General features: G+C 46.6%; 1 protein-coding gene across 2 annotated transcripts in view; it reads left to right on the forward strand.

Annotated features, from left to right (window-relative positions):
• The window catches only part of LOC106564263 (transitional endoplasmic reticulum ATPase), an 82628-nt gene that overhangs the window by 48008 nt on the left and 19453 nt on the right, over positions 1-15167 (forward strand). For both annotated transcript variants that reach the window (XM_045690786.1, XM_045690785.1), the window contains exons 13-14: positions 13960-14038; positions 14171-14304. In XM_045690786.1, coding sequence (XP_045546742.1) covers positions 13960-14038; positions 14171-14304 — 213 coding nt within the window. The remainder of the gene's footprint in view (positions 1-13959; positions 14039-14170; positions 14305-15167) is intronic.

Raw genomic sequence — 15167 nt, forward strand, 5'->3', positions numbered from 1 at the left:
CACACACCTGTATCTCAACAGGTAACACACACACACACACCTGTTTCTCAACAGGTAACACACACACACACTTGTATCTCAACAGGTAACACACACACACACCTGTATCTCTACAGGTAACACACACATATCTGTATCTCTACAGTTAACACACACACACACACCTGTATCTCTACAGCTTACACACACACACACACACACACACACACACACACACACACACACACACACACACACACACACACACACACACACACACACACACACACACACACACACACACACACACACACACACACACACACACACACACACACACACACCTGTATCTCAACAGGTAACACACACACAAACACACACACACACACACACACCAGTATCTCAACAGGTAACACACACACACACACACACCTGTATCTTAACAGGTAACACACACACACACACCTGTTTCTCAACAGGTAACACACACACACACACACACCTGTTTCTCAACAGGTAACACAAACACACACCTGCATCTCAACAGGTAACACACAGACACACACACCTGTATCTCATTAGAAAGCACACCCACACCTGCATATCAACAGGTAACACACACACACACACACCTGTTTCTCAACAGGTAACACACACACACACACACACCTGTATCTCAACAGGTAACACACACACACACCTGTATCTCAACAGGTAACACACACACACCTGCATATCAACAGGTAACACACACACACACCTGTTTCTCAACAGGTAACACACACACACCTGCATCTCAACAGGTAACACACACACACATGCATCTCAACAGGTAACACACACAAACACCTGCATCTCAACAGGTAACACACAAACACACACACCTGCATCTCAACAGGTAACACACAAACACACACACCTGTATCTCAACAGGTAACACACACACCTGTATCTCTACAGGTAACACACACACACCTGTATCTCTACAGTTAACACACACACACCTGTATCTCTACAGCACACACACACACACACACACACACACACACACACACACACACACACACACACACACACACACACACACACACACACACACCTGTATCTCAACAGGTAACACACACACACACACACACACACACACACACACACACACACACACACACACACACACACACACACACACCACACCAGTATCTCAACAGGTAACACACAGACACACACACCTGTATCTCAACAGGTAACACACAGACACACACACCTGTATCTCAACAGAAAGCACACCCACACCTGCATATCAACAGGTAACACACACACACACACACACCTGTTTCTCAACAGGTAACACACACACACACACACCCCTGTATCTCAACAGGTAACACACACACACACACCTGTATCTCAACAGGTAACACACACACCCACACCTGCATATCAACAGGTAACACACACACACACCTGTTTCTCAACAGGTAACACACACACACCTGCATCTCAACAGGTAACACACACACACCTGCATCTCAACAGGTAACACACAAACACACACACCTGTATCTCAACAGGTAACACACAGACACACACACCTGTATCTCAACAGGTAACACACAGACACACACACCTGTATCTCAACAGAAAGCACACCCACACCTGCATCTCAACAGGTAACACACAAACACACACACCTGTATCTCAACAGGTAACACACAGACACACACACCTGTATCTCAACAGAAAGCACACCCACACCTGCATCTCAACAGGTAACACACAAACACACACACCTGTTTCTCAACAGGTAACACACACACACACACACACCTGTATCTCAACAGGTAAGACACACACACACACACACCTGTATCTCAAAAGGTAACACACACACACCCACACCTGCATATCAACAGGTAACACACACACACCTGCATCTCAACAGGTAACACACACACACACCTGCATCTCAACAGGTAACACACACACACACACCTGTATCTCTACAGGTAAAACACACACCTGTATCTCTACAGGTAACACACACACACCTGTATCTCAACAGGTAACACACACACACACACACCTGTATCTCAACAGGTAACACACACACACCTGTATCTCAACAGGTAACACACACACACACCTGTTTCTCAACAGGTAACACACACACACCTGTATCTCAACAGGTAACACACACACACACACCTGTATCTCAACAGGTAACACATACACACACACCTGTATCTCTACAGGTAAAACACACACCTGTATCTCTACAGGTAACACACACACACCTGTATCTCAACAAGTAACACACACACACACACCTGTATCTCAACAGGTAATACACACACACACACCTGTATCTCAACAGGTAACACACACACACACACACACCGGTATCTCTACAGGTAACACACACACACACACCTGTATCTGTACAGGTAACACACACACACACCTGTATCTCAACAGGAAACACACACACACCTGTATCTCAAATGGTAACACACACACACCTTTATCTCTACAGGTAACACACACACCTGTATCTCTACAGGTAACACACATACACACACCTGTATCTCTACAGGTAACACACACACACACCTGTATCTCTACAGGTAACACACACACACACCTGTATCTCTACAGGTAACACACACACACCTGTATCTCTACAGGTAACACACACACACACACCTGTATCTCTACAGGTAACACACACACACACCTGTATCTCTACAGGTAACACACACACACCTGTATCTCTACAGGTAACACACACACACACACCTGTATCTCTACAGGTAACACACACACACACACCTGTATCTCTACAGGTAACACACACACACACCTGTATCTCTACAGGTAACACACACACACCTGTATCTCTACAGGTAACACACACACACACACCTGTATCTCTACAGGTAACACACACACACACACCTGTATCTCTACAGGTAACACACACACACACCTGTTTCTCTACAGGTAACACACACACACACCTGCATCTCAACAGGTAACACACACACACCTGCATCTCAACAGGTAACACACACACACACACACACCTGCATCTCAACAGCTAACACACACACACACAAACACACCAGTATATTAACAGATAACACACACACACACACCTGTATCTCAACAGGTAACACACACACACACACACCTGTATCTCAACAGGTAACACACACACACACACACCTGTTTCTCAACAGGTAACACACACACACACCTGCATCTCAACAGGTAACACACAGACACACACACCTGTATCTCAACAGGTAACACACAGACACACACACCTGTATCTCAACAGAAAGCACACCCACACCTGCATATCAACAGGTAACACACACACACACACACACACACACACACCTGTTTCTCAACAGGTAACACACACACACCTGTATCTCAACAGGTAACACACACACACACACACACCTGTATCTCAACAGGTAACACACACACCCACACCTGCATATCAACAGGTAAGACACACACACACACCTGTTTCTCAACAGGTAACACACACACACCTGCATCTCAACAGGTAACACACAAACACACACACCTGCATCTCAACAGGTAACACACAAACACACACACCTGTATCTCAACAGGTAACACACACACCTGTATCTCTACAGGTAACACACACACACCTGTATCTCTACAGTTAACACACACACACCTGTATCTCTACAGCTAACACACACACACACACACACACACACACACACACACACACACACACACACACACACACACACACACACACACACACACACACACACACACACACACACACACACCTGTATCTCAACAGGTAACACACACACACACACACACACACACACACACACACACACACACACACACACACACACACACACACACCACTATCTCAACAGGTAACACACAGACACACACACCTGTATCTCAACAGGTAACACACAGACACACACACCTGTATCTCAACAGAAAGCACACCCACACCTGCATATCAACAGGTAACACACACACACACACACACCTGTTTCTCAACAGGTAACACACACACACACACACACCCCTGTATCTCAACAGGTAACACACACACACACACCTGTATCTCAACAGGTAACACACACACACACACACACCGGTATCTCTACAGGTAACACACACACACACACCTGTATCTCGTACAGGTAACACACACACACACCTGTATCTCAACAGGAAACACACACACACCTGTATCTCAAAGGGTAACACACACACACCTTTATCTCTACAGGTAACACACACACACCTGTATCTCTACAGGTAACACACACACACACACCTGTATCTCTACAGGTAACACACACACACACCTGTATCTCTACAGGTAACACACACACACACCTGTATCTCTACAGGTAACACACACACACCTGTATCTCTACAGGTAACACACACACACACACCTGTATCTCTACAGGTAACACACACACACACCTGTATCTCTACAGGTAACACACACACACCTGTATCTCTACAGGTAACACACACACACACACCTGTATCTCTACAGGTAACACACACACACACACCTGTATCTCTACAGGTAACACACACACACACCTGTATCTCTACAGGTAACACACACACACACTGTATCTCTACAGGTAACACACACACACACACCTGTATCTCTAGAGTTAACACACACACACACACCTGTATCTCTACAGGTAACACACACACACACCTGTTTCTCTACAGGTAACACACACACACACCTGCATCTCAACAGGTAACACACACACACCTGCATCTCAACATTTAACACACACACACACACACACCTGCATCTCAACAGCTAACACACACACACACAAACACACCAGTATATTAACAGATAACACACACACACACACCTGTATCTCAACAGGTAACACACACACACACACACCTGTATCTCAACAGGTAACACACACACACACACACCTGTTTCTCAACAGGTAACACACACACACACCTGCATCTCAACAGGTAACACACAGACACACACACCTGTATCTCAACAGGTAACACACAGACACACACACCTGTATCTCAACAGAAAGCACACCCACACCTGCATATCAACAGGTAACACACACACACACACACACACACACACACACCTGTTTCTCAACAGGTAACACACACACACACCTGTATCTCAACAGGTAACACACACACACACACACACCTGTATCTCAACAGGTAACACACACACCCACACCTGCATATCAACAGGTAAGACACACACACACACCTGTTTCTCAACAGGTAACACACACACACCTGCATCTCAACAGGTAACACACAAACACACACACCTGCATCTCAACAGGTAACACACAAACACACACACCTGTATCTCAACAGGTAACACACACACCTGTATCTCTACAGGTAACACACACACACCTGTATCTCTACAGTTAACACACACACACCTGTATCTCTACAGCTTACACACACACACACACACACACACACACACACACACACACACACACACACACACACACACACACACACACACACACACACACACACACACACACACACACACCTGTATCTCAACAGGTAACACACACACACACACACACACACACACACACACACACACACACACACACACACACACACACACACACACACACCAGTATCTCAACAGGTAACACACAGACACACACACCTGTATCTCAACAGGTAACACACAGACACACACACCTGTATCTCAACAGAAAGCACACCCACACCTGCATATCAACAGGTAACACACACACACACACACACCTGTTTCTCAACAGGTAACACACACACACACACACACCCCTGTATCTCAACAGGTAACACACACACACACACCTGTATCTCAACAGGTAACACACACACCCACACCTGCATATCAACAGGTAACACACACACACACCTGTTTCTCAACAGGTAACACACACACACCTGCATCTCAACAGGTAACACACTCACACCTGCATCTCAACAGGTAACACACAAACACACACACCTGTATCTCAACAGGTAACACACACACACACACACACACACACACACACACACACACACACACACCAGTATCTCAACAGGTAACACACACACACACACCTGTATCTTAACAGGTAACACACACACACACACACCTGTTTCTCAACAGGTAACACACACACACACACACACACACACACACACACCTGTTTCTCAACAGGTAACACACACACACCTGCATCTCAACAGGTAACACACAGACACACACACCTGTATCTCAACAGGTAACACACAGACACACACACCTGTATCTCAACAGAAAGCACACCCACACCTGCATATCAACAGGTAACACACACACACACACCTGTTTCTCAACAGGTAACACACACACACACACCTGTATCTCAACAGGTAACACACACACACCTGTATCTCTACAGGTAACACACACACACACACCTGTATCTCTACAGGTAACACACACACACACACCTGTATCTCTACAGGTAACACACACACACACCTGTTTCTCTACAGGTAACACACACACACACCTGCATCTCAACAGGTAACACACACACACCTGCATCTCAACAGGTAACACACACACACACACACACCTGCATCTCAACAGCTAACACACACACACACAAACACACCAGTATATTAACAGATAACACACACACACACACCTGTATCTCAACAGGTAACACACACACACACACACCTGTTTCTCAACAGGTAACACACACACACCTGCATCTCAACAGGTAACACACACACACCTGCATCTCAACAGGTAACACACACACACACACACACACACCTGTATCTCTACAGGTAAAACACACACCTGTATCTCTACAGGTAACACACACACACCTGTATCTCAACAGGTAACACAAACACACACACCTGTATCTCAACAGGTAACACACACACACACACCTGTATCTCAACAGGTAACACACACACACACCTGTTTCTCAACAGGTAACACACACACACCTGTATCTCAACAGGTAACACACACACACACACACCTGTATCTCAACAGGTAACACACATACACACACACCTGTATCTCTACAGGTAAAACACACACCTGTATCTCTACAGGTAACACACACACACCTGTATCTCAACAGGTAACACACACACACACACCTGTATCTCTACAGGTAACACACACACACACCTGTATCTGTACAGGTAACACACAAACACACACACACCTGTATCTCAACAGGAAACACACACACACCTGTGTCTCAACAGGTAACACACACACACCTGTATCTCTACAGGTAACACACACACACCTGTATCTCTACAGGTAACACACAGACACACACACCTGTATCTCTACAGGTAACACACACACACCTGTATCTCTACAGGTAACACAAACACACACACACCTGTATCTCTACAGGTAACACACACACACACACACACACACCTGTATCTCTACAGGTAACACACACACACCTGTATCTCTACAGGTAACACACACACACACACCTGTATCTCTACAGGTAACACACACACACACACACCTGTATCTCTACAGGTAACACACACACACCTGTATCTCTACAGGTAACACACACACACACACACCTGTATCTCTACAGGTAACACACACACACCTGCATCTGAACAGGTAACACACACACACACACACACACCAGTATCTTAACAGGTAACACACACACACACAACTGTTTCTCAACAGGTAACACACACACACACCTGTATCTCAACAGGTAACACACACACACACCTGTATCTCAACAGGTAACACACACATACACCTGTATCTCTACAGGTAACACACACACACCTGTATCTCTACAGTTAACACACACACCTGTATCTCTACAGCTACACACACACACACACACACACACACACACACACACACACACACACACACACACACACACACACACACACACACACACACACACACACACACACACCAGTATCTCAACAGGTAACACACACACCCACACCTGCATATCAACAGGTAACACACACACACCTGCATCTCAACAGGTAACACACACACACACACCAGTATCTTAACAGGTAACACACACACACACACACACACCAGTATCTTAACAGGTAACACACACACACACACACACACCTGCATCTCAACAGGTAACACATACACACACCCACCTGTTTCTCAACTGGTAACACACACACACACACCTGCATCTCAACAGGTAACACACACACACACACCCACCTGCATCTCAACAGGTAACACACACACACACACACACACACACACACCTGCATCTCAACAGGTAAGACACACACACACCTGTTTCTCTACAGGTAACACACCTGTTTCTCAACAGGTAACACACACACACACCTGTTTCTCAACAGGTAACACACACACACACACACCTGTATCTCAACAGGTAACACACAGACACACACACCTGTATCTCAACAGAAAGCACACCCACAACTGCATATCAACAGGTAACACACACACACACACCTGTTTCTCAACAGGTAACACACACACACACACCTGTATCTCAACAGGTAAGACACACACACACACACATGTATCTCAACAGGTAACACACACACACCCACACCTGCATATCAACAGGTAACACACACACCTGTATCTCAACAGGTAACACACACACACACACACACAAACACCTGTTTCTCAACAGGTAACACACACACACCTGCATCTCAACAGGTAACACACACACACCTGCATCTCAACAGGTAACACACACACACACACCTGTATCTCTACAGGTAAAACACACACCTGTATCTCTACAGGTAACACACACACACCTGTATCTCTACAGGTAACACACACACACACACCTGTATCTCAACAGGTAACACACACACACACACCTGTATCTTAACAGGTAACACACACACACACCTGTTTCTCAACAGGTAACACACACACACCTGTATCTCAACAGGTAACACACACACACACACCTGTATCTCAACAGGTAACACACATACACACACACCTGTTTCTCAACAGGTAACACACACACACCTGTATCTCAACAGGTAACACACACACACCTGCATCTCAACAGGTAACACACACACACCTGCATCTCAACAGGTAACACACACACACACACACACACACCTGTATCTCTACAGGTAAAACACACACCTGTATCTCTACAGGTAACACACACACACCTGTATCTCAACAGGTAACACAAACACACACACCTGTATCTCAACAGGTAACACACACACACACACCTGTATCTCAACAGGTAACACACACACACACCTGTTTCTCAACAGGTAACACACACACACCTGTATCTCAACAGGTAACACACACACACACACACCTGTATCTCAACAGGTAACACACATACACACACACCTGTATCTCTACAGGTAAAACACACACCTGTATCTCTACAGGTAACACACACACACCTGTATCTCAACAGGTAACACACACACACACACCTGTATCTCTACAGGTAACACACACACACACCTGTATCTGTACAGGTAACACACAAACACACACACACCTGTATCTCAACAGGAAACACACACACACCTGTGTCTCAACAGGTAACACACACACACCTGTATCTCTACAGGTAACACACACACACCTGTATCTCTACAGGTAACACACAGACACACACACCTGTATCTCTACAGGTAACACACACACACCTGTATCTCTACAGGTAACACAAACACACACACACCTGTATCTCTACAGGTAACACACACACACACACACACACCTGTATCTCTACAGGTAACACACACACACCTGTATCTCTACAGGTAACACACACACACACACCTGTATCTCTACAGGTAACACACACACACACACACCTGTATCTCTACAGGTAACACACACACACCTGTATCTCTACAGGTAACACACACACACACACACCTGTATCTCTACAGGTAACACACACACACCTGCATCTGAACAGGTAACACACACACACACACACACACACCAGTATCTTAACAGGTAACACACACACACACAACTGTTTCTCAACAGGTAACACACACACACACCTGTATCTCAACAGGTAACACACACACACACCTGTATCTCAACAGGTAACACACACATACACCTGTATCTCTACAGGTAACACACACACACCTGTATCTCTACAGTTAACACACACACCTGTATCTCTACAGCTTACACACACACACACACACACACACACACACACACACACACACACACACACACACACACACACACACACACACACACACACACCAGTATCTCAACAGGTAACACACACACCCACACCTGCATATCAACAGGTAACACACACACACCTGCATCTCAACAGGTAACACACACACACACACCAGTATCTTAACAGGTAACACACACACACACACACACACCAGTATCTTAACAGGTAACACACACACACACACACACCTGCATCTCAACAGGTAACACATACACACACCCACCTGTTTCTCAACTGGTAACACACACACACCCACCTGCATCTCAACAGGTAACACACACACACACACCCACCTGCATCTCAACAGGTAACACACACACACACACACACACACCTGCATCTCAACAGGTAAGACACACACACACCTGTTTCTCTACAGGTAACACACACACACACACACACACACACCTGTTTCTCAACAGGTAACACACACACACACCTGTTTCTCAACAGGTAACACACACACACACACACCTGTATCTCAACAGGTAACACACAGACACACACACCTGTATCTCAACAGAAAGCACACCCACAACTGCATATCAACACGTAACACACACACACACACACCTGTTTCTCAACAGGTAACACACACACACACACCTGTATCTCAACAGGTAAGACACACACACACACACCTGTATCTCAACAGGTAACACACACACACCCACACCTGCATATCAACAGGTAACACACACACCTGTATCTCAACAGGTAACACACACACACACACACACAAACACCTGTTTCTCAACAGGTAACACACACACACCTGCATCTCAACAGGTAACACACACACACCTGCATCTCAACAGGTAACACACACACACACACCTGTATCTCTACAGGTAAAACACACACCTGTATCTCTACAGGTAACACACACACACCTGTATCTCTACAGGTAACACACACACACACACCTGTATCTCAACAGGTAACACACACACACACACCTGTATCTTAACAGGTAACACACACACACACCTGTTTCTCAACAGGTAACACACACACACCTGTATCTCAACAGGTAACACACACACACACACCTGTATCTCAACAGGTAACACACATACACACACACCTGTATCTCTACAGGTAAAACACACACCTGTATCTCTACAGGTAACACACACACACCTGTATCTCAACAGGTAACACACACACACACACACACACCTGTATCTCAACAGGTAACACAAACACACACACCTGTATCTCCACAGGTAACACACACACACACACCTGTATCTCTACAGGTAACACACACACACACCTGTATCTGTACAGGTAACACACACACACACACACCTGTATCTCAACAGGAAACACACACACACCTGTATCTCAACAGGTAACACACACACACCTGTATCTCTACAGGTAACACACACACACCTGTATCTCTACAGGTAACACACACACACACCTGTATCTCTACAGGTAACACACACACACACCTGTATCTCTACAGGTAACACACACACACCTGTATCTCTACAGGTAACACACACACACACACCTGTATCTCTACAGGTAACACACACACACACCTGTATCTCTACAGGTAACACACACACACCTGTATCTCTACAGGTAACACACACACACACACCTGTATCTCTACAGGTAACACACACACACACACCTGTATCTCTACAGGTAACACACACACACACCTGTATCTCTACAGGTAACACACACACACCTGTATCTCTACAGGTAACACACACACACCTGTATCTCTACAGGTAACACACACACACACCTGTATCTCTACAGGTAACACACACACACACCTGTATCTCTACAGGTAACACACACACACACCTGCATCTCAACAGGTAACACACACACACCTGCATCTCAACAGGTAACACACACAAACACACCTGCATCTCAACAGGTAACACACACACACACACACACACCAGTATCTTAACAGGTAACACACACACACACCTGTATCTCAACAGGTAACACACACACACACACACCTGTTTCTCAAAAGGTAACACACACACACACCTGTATCTCAACAGGTAACACACACACACACCTGTATCTCAACAGGTAACACACACACACCTGTATCTCTACAGGTAACACACACACACCTGTATCTCTACAGTTAACACACACACCTGTATCTCTACAGCTTACACACACACACACACACACACACACACACCCACACACACACACACACACACACACCTGTATCTCAACAGGTAACACACACACACACACACACACACACACACACACACACACACACACACACACACACACACACACACACACACACACACACACACACACACACACACAGCAGTATCTCAACAGGTAACACATACACACACACACACCTGTATCTTAACAGGTAACACACACACACACACACCTGTATCTCAACAGGTAACACACACACACACACCTGTTTCTCAACAGGTAACACACACACACACCTGCATCTCAACAGGTAACACACAGACACACACACCTGTATCTCAACAGAAAGCACACCCACACCTGCATATCAACAGGTAACACACACACACACACACACACACACCTGTTTCTCAACAGGTAACACACACACACACACCTGTATCTCAACAGGTAAAACACACACACACACCTGTATCTCAACAGGTAACACACACACCCACACCTGCATATCAACAGGTAACACACACACACACACCTGTTTCTCAACAGGTAACACACACACACCTGCATCTCAACAGGTAACACACACACACCTGCATCTCAACAGGTAACACACACACACACCTGCATCTCAACAGGTAACACACACACACACACACCAGTATCTTAACAGGTAACACACACACACACACACCAGTATCTTAACAGGTAACACACACACACACACACACCTGCATCTCAACAGGTAACACACACACACACCCACCTGTATCTCAACAGGTAACACACACACACACACACCTGCATCTCAACAGGTAACACACACACACCTGCATCTCAACAGGTAACACACACACACACACACCTGCATCTCAACAGGTAAGACACACACACACACCTGTTTCTCTACAGGTAACACACACACACACACACCTGTTTCTCAACAGGTAACACACACACACACCTGTTTCTCAACAGGTAACACACACACACACACACGTGTATCTCATCAAGTAACACACACACACACCAGTATCTTATCAGGCAAGACACACACACCTCTGTAGCCATAACAGCTGAGTAAAGGCAGTAAAGACTAATGGCTAAAAACAGCAGTTCTGATTCAACAGGACATGGCTGATATTGTGGTCAGAGGCCATATAACAGCCACTCACTGTCTGAACCTTCATGGTGTGTGTTGTGATGTTGTGTTGTGATGGACAGGCCAAGGTGTTGTGGATGTGGAATAACATGAAGTTGTCTCTATTGGTCAGTTTTGTCTAAGTGCTTTTCTTGACCCTCCCTCCCTCCCTCCCTCCCTCCTTCCTCTCCCCACCTCCCTCCCTCCCTCCTTCCTCTCCCCACCTCCCTCCCTCCCTCCCTCCTTCCTCTCCCCCCTCCCTCCCTCCTCTCCCCCCCCCCCCCCACCCTCTCTCTCCTCCCCCCTCTCTCCCAGTATCCAGTGGAGTACCCAGATAAGTTCCTGAAGTTCGGTATGACCCCGTCACGAGGCGTGCTATTCTATGGACCTCCAGGTCAGAGCACATATGCAGTACAGACACACACACACACACACACACACACACACACACACACACACACACACACACACACACACACACACACGCACACACACACACACACCCTGTCTCTCTCTCTCTTCCCAGGCTGTGGAAAGACCCTGCTAGCCAAGGCAATCGCTAACGAGTGCCAGGCCAACTTCATCTCCATCAAGGGACCTGAGCTGCTCACCATGTGGTTTGGCGAGTCAGAGGCTAATGTCAGGGACGTCTTCGACAAGGTACCACATGGCAGTGGCATAGCCTGACGTAGCAGTGGCATAGCCTGACATAGCAGTGACATAGCTATGTGGTTTGGAGAGTCAGAAACCAACATCAGGGACATCATCGACGATTATGTAGCCTGACATAGTAGTGACGTAGATCTTCTAGACAAATACATTCCTGACCTCTGACCTCCGGCCAGACAGGTGGCATCCTCCATCCTGTTCTTTCCTAACCTCCTAACCCCTGATCTCTGACCTCTAACCCCAGGCCAGACAGGTGGCATCCTGCATCCTGTTCTTTCCTAACCCCTGACATCTGACCTCTAACCCCAGGCCAGACAGGTGGCATCCTGCATCCTGTTCTTTCCTAACCCCTAACCCCTGACCTCTGACCTCTAACCCCAGGCCAGACAGGTGGCATCCTGCATCCTGTTCTTTCCTAACCCCTGACCTCTGACCTCCGGCCAGACAGGTGGCATCCTGCATCCTGTTCTTTCCTAACCCCTGACCTCTGACCTCTGACCTCCGGCCAGACAGGTGGCATCCTGCATCCTGTTCTTTCCTAACCTCCTAAACCCTGACCTCTGATCTCTAACCCCAGGCCAGACAGGTGGCATCTTTCATCCTGTTCTTTCCTAACCTCCTAACACCTGACCTCTGAACTCTAACCCCAGGCCAGACAGGTGGCATCCTGCATCCTGTTCTTTCCTAACCTCCTAACCCCTGACCTCTGACCTCTAACCCCAGGCCAGACAGGTGGCATCCTGCATCCTGTTCTTTCCTAACCCCTGACCTCTGACCTCCGGCCAGACAGGTGGCATCCTGCATCCTGTTCTTTCCTAACCCCTGACCTCTGACCTCTAACCCCAGGCCAGACA

The sequence above is a fragment of the Salmo salar genome, chromosome ssa12 (genome assembly GCF_905237065.1).
Source record: "Salmo salar chromosome ssa12, Ssal_v3.1, whole genome shotgun sequence".
NCBI classification, from domain to species: Eukaryota; Metazoa; Chordata; class Actinopteri; order Salmoniformes; family Salmonidae; genus Salmo; species Salmo salar.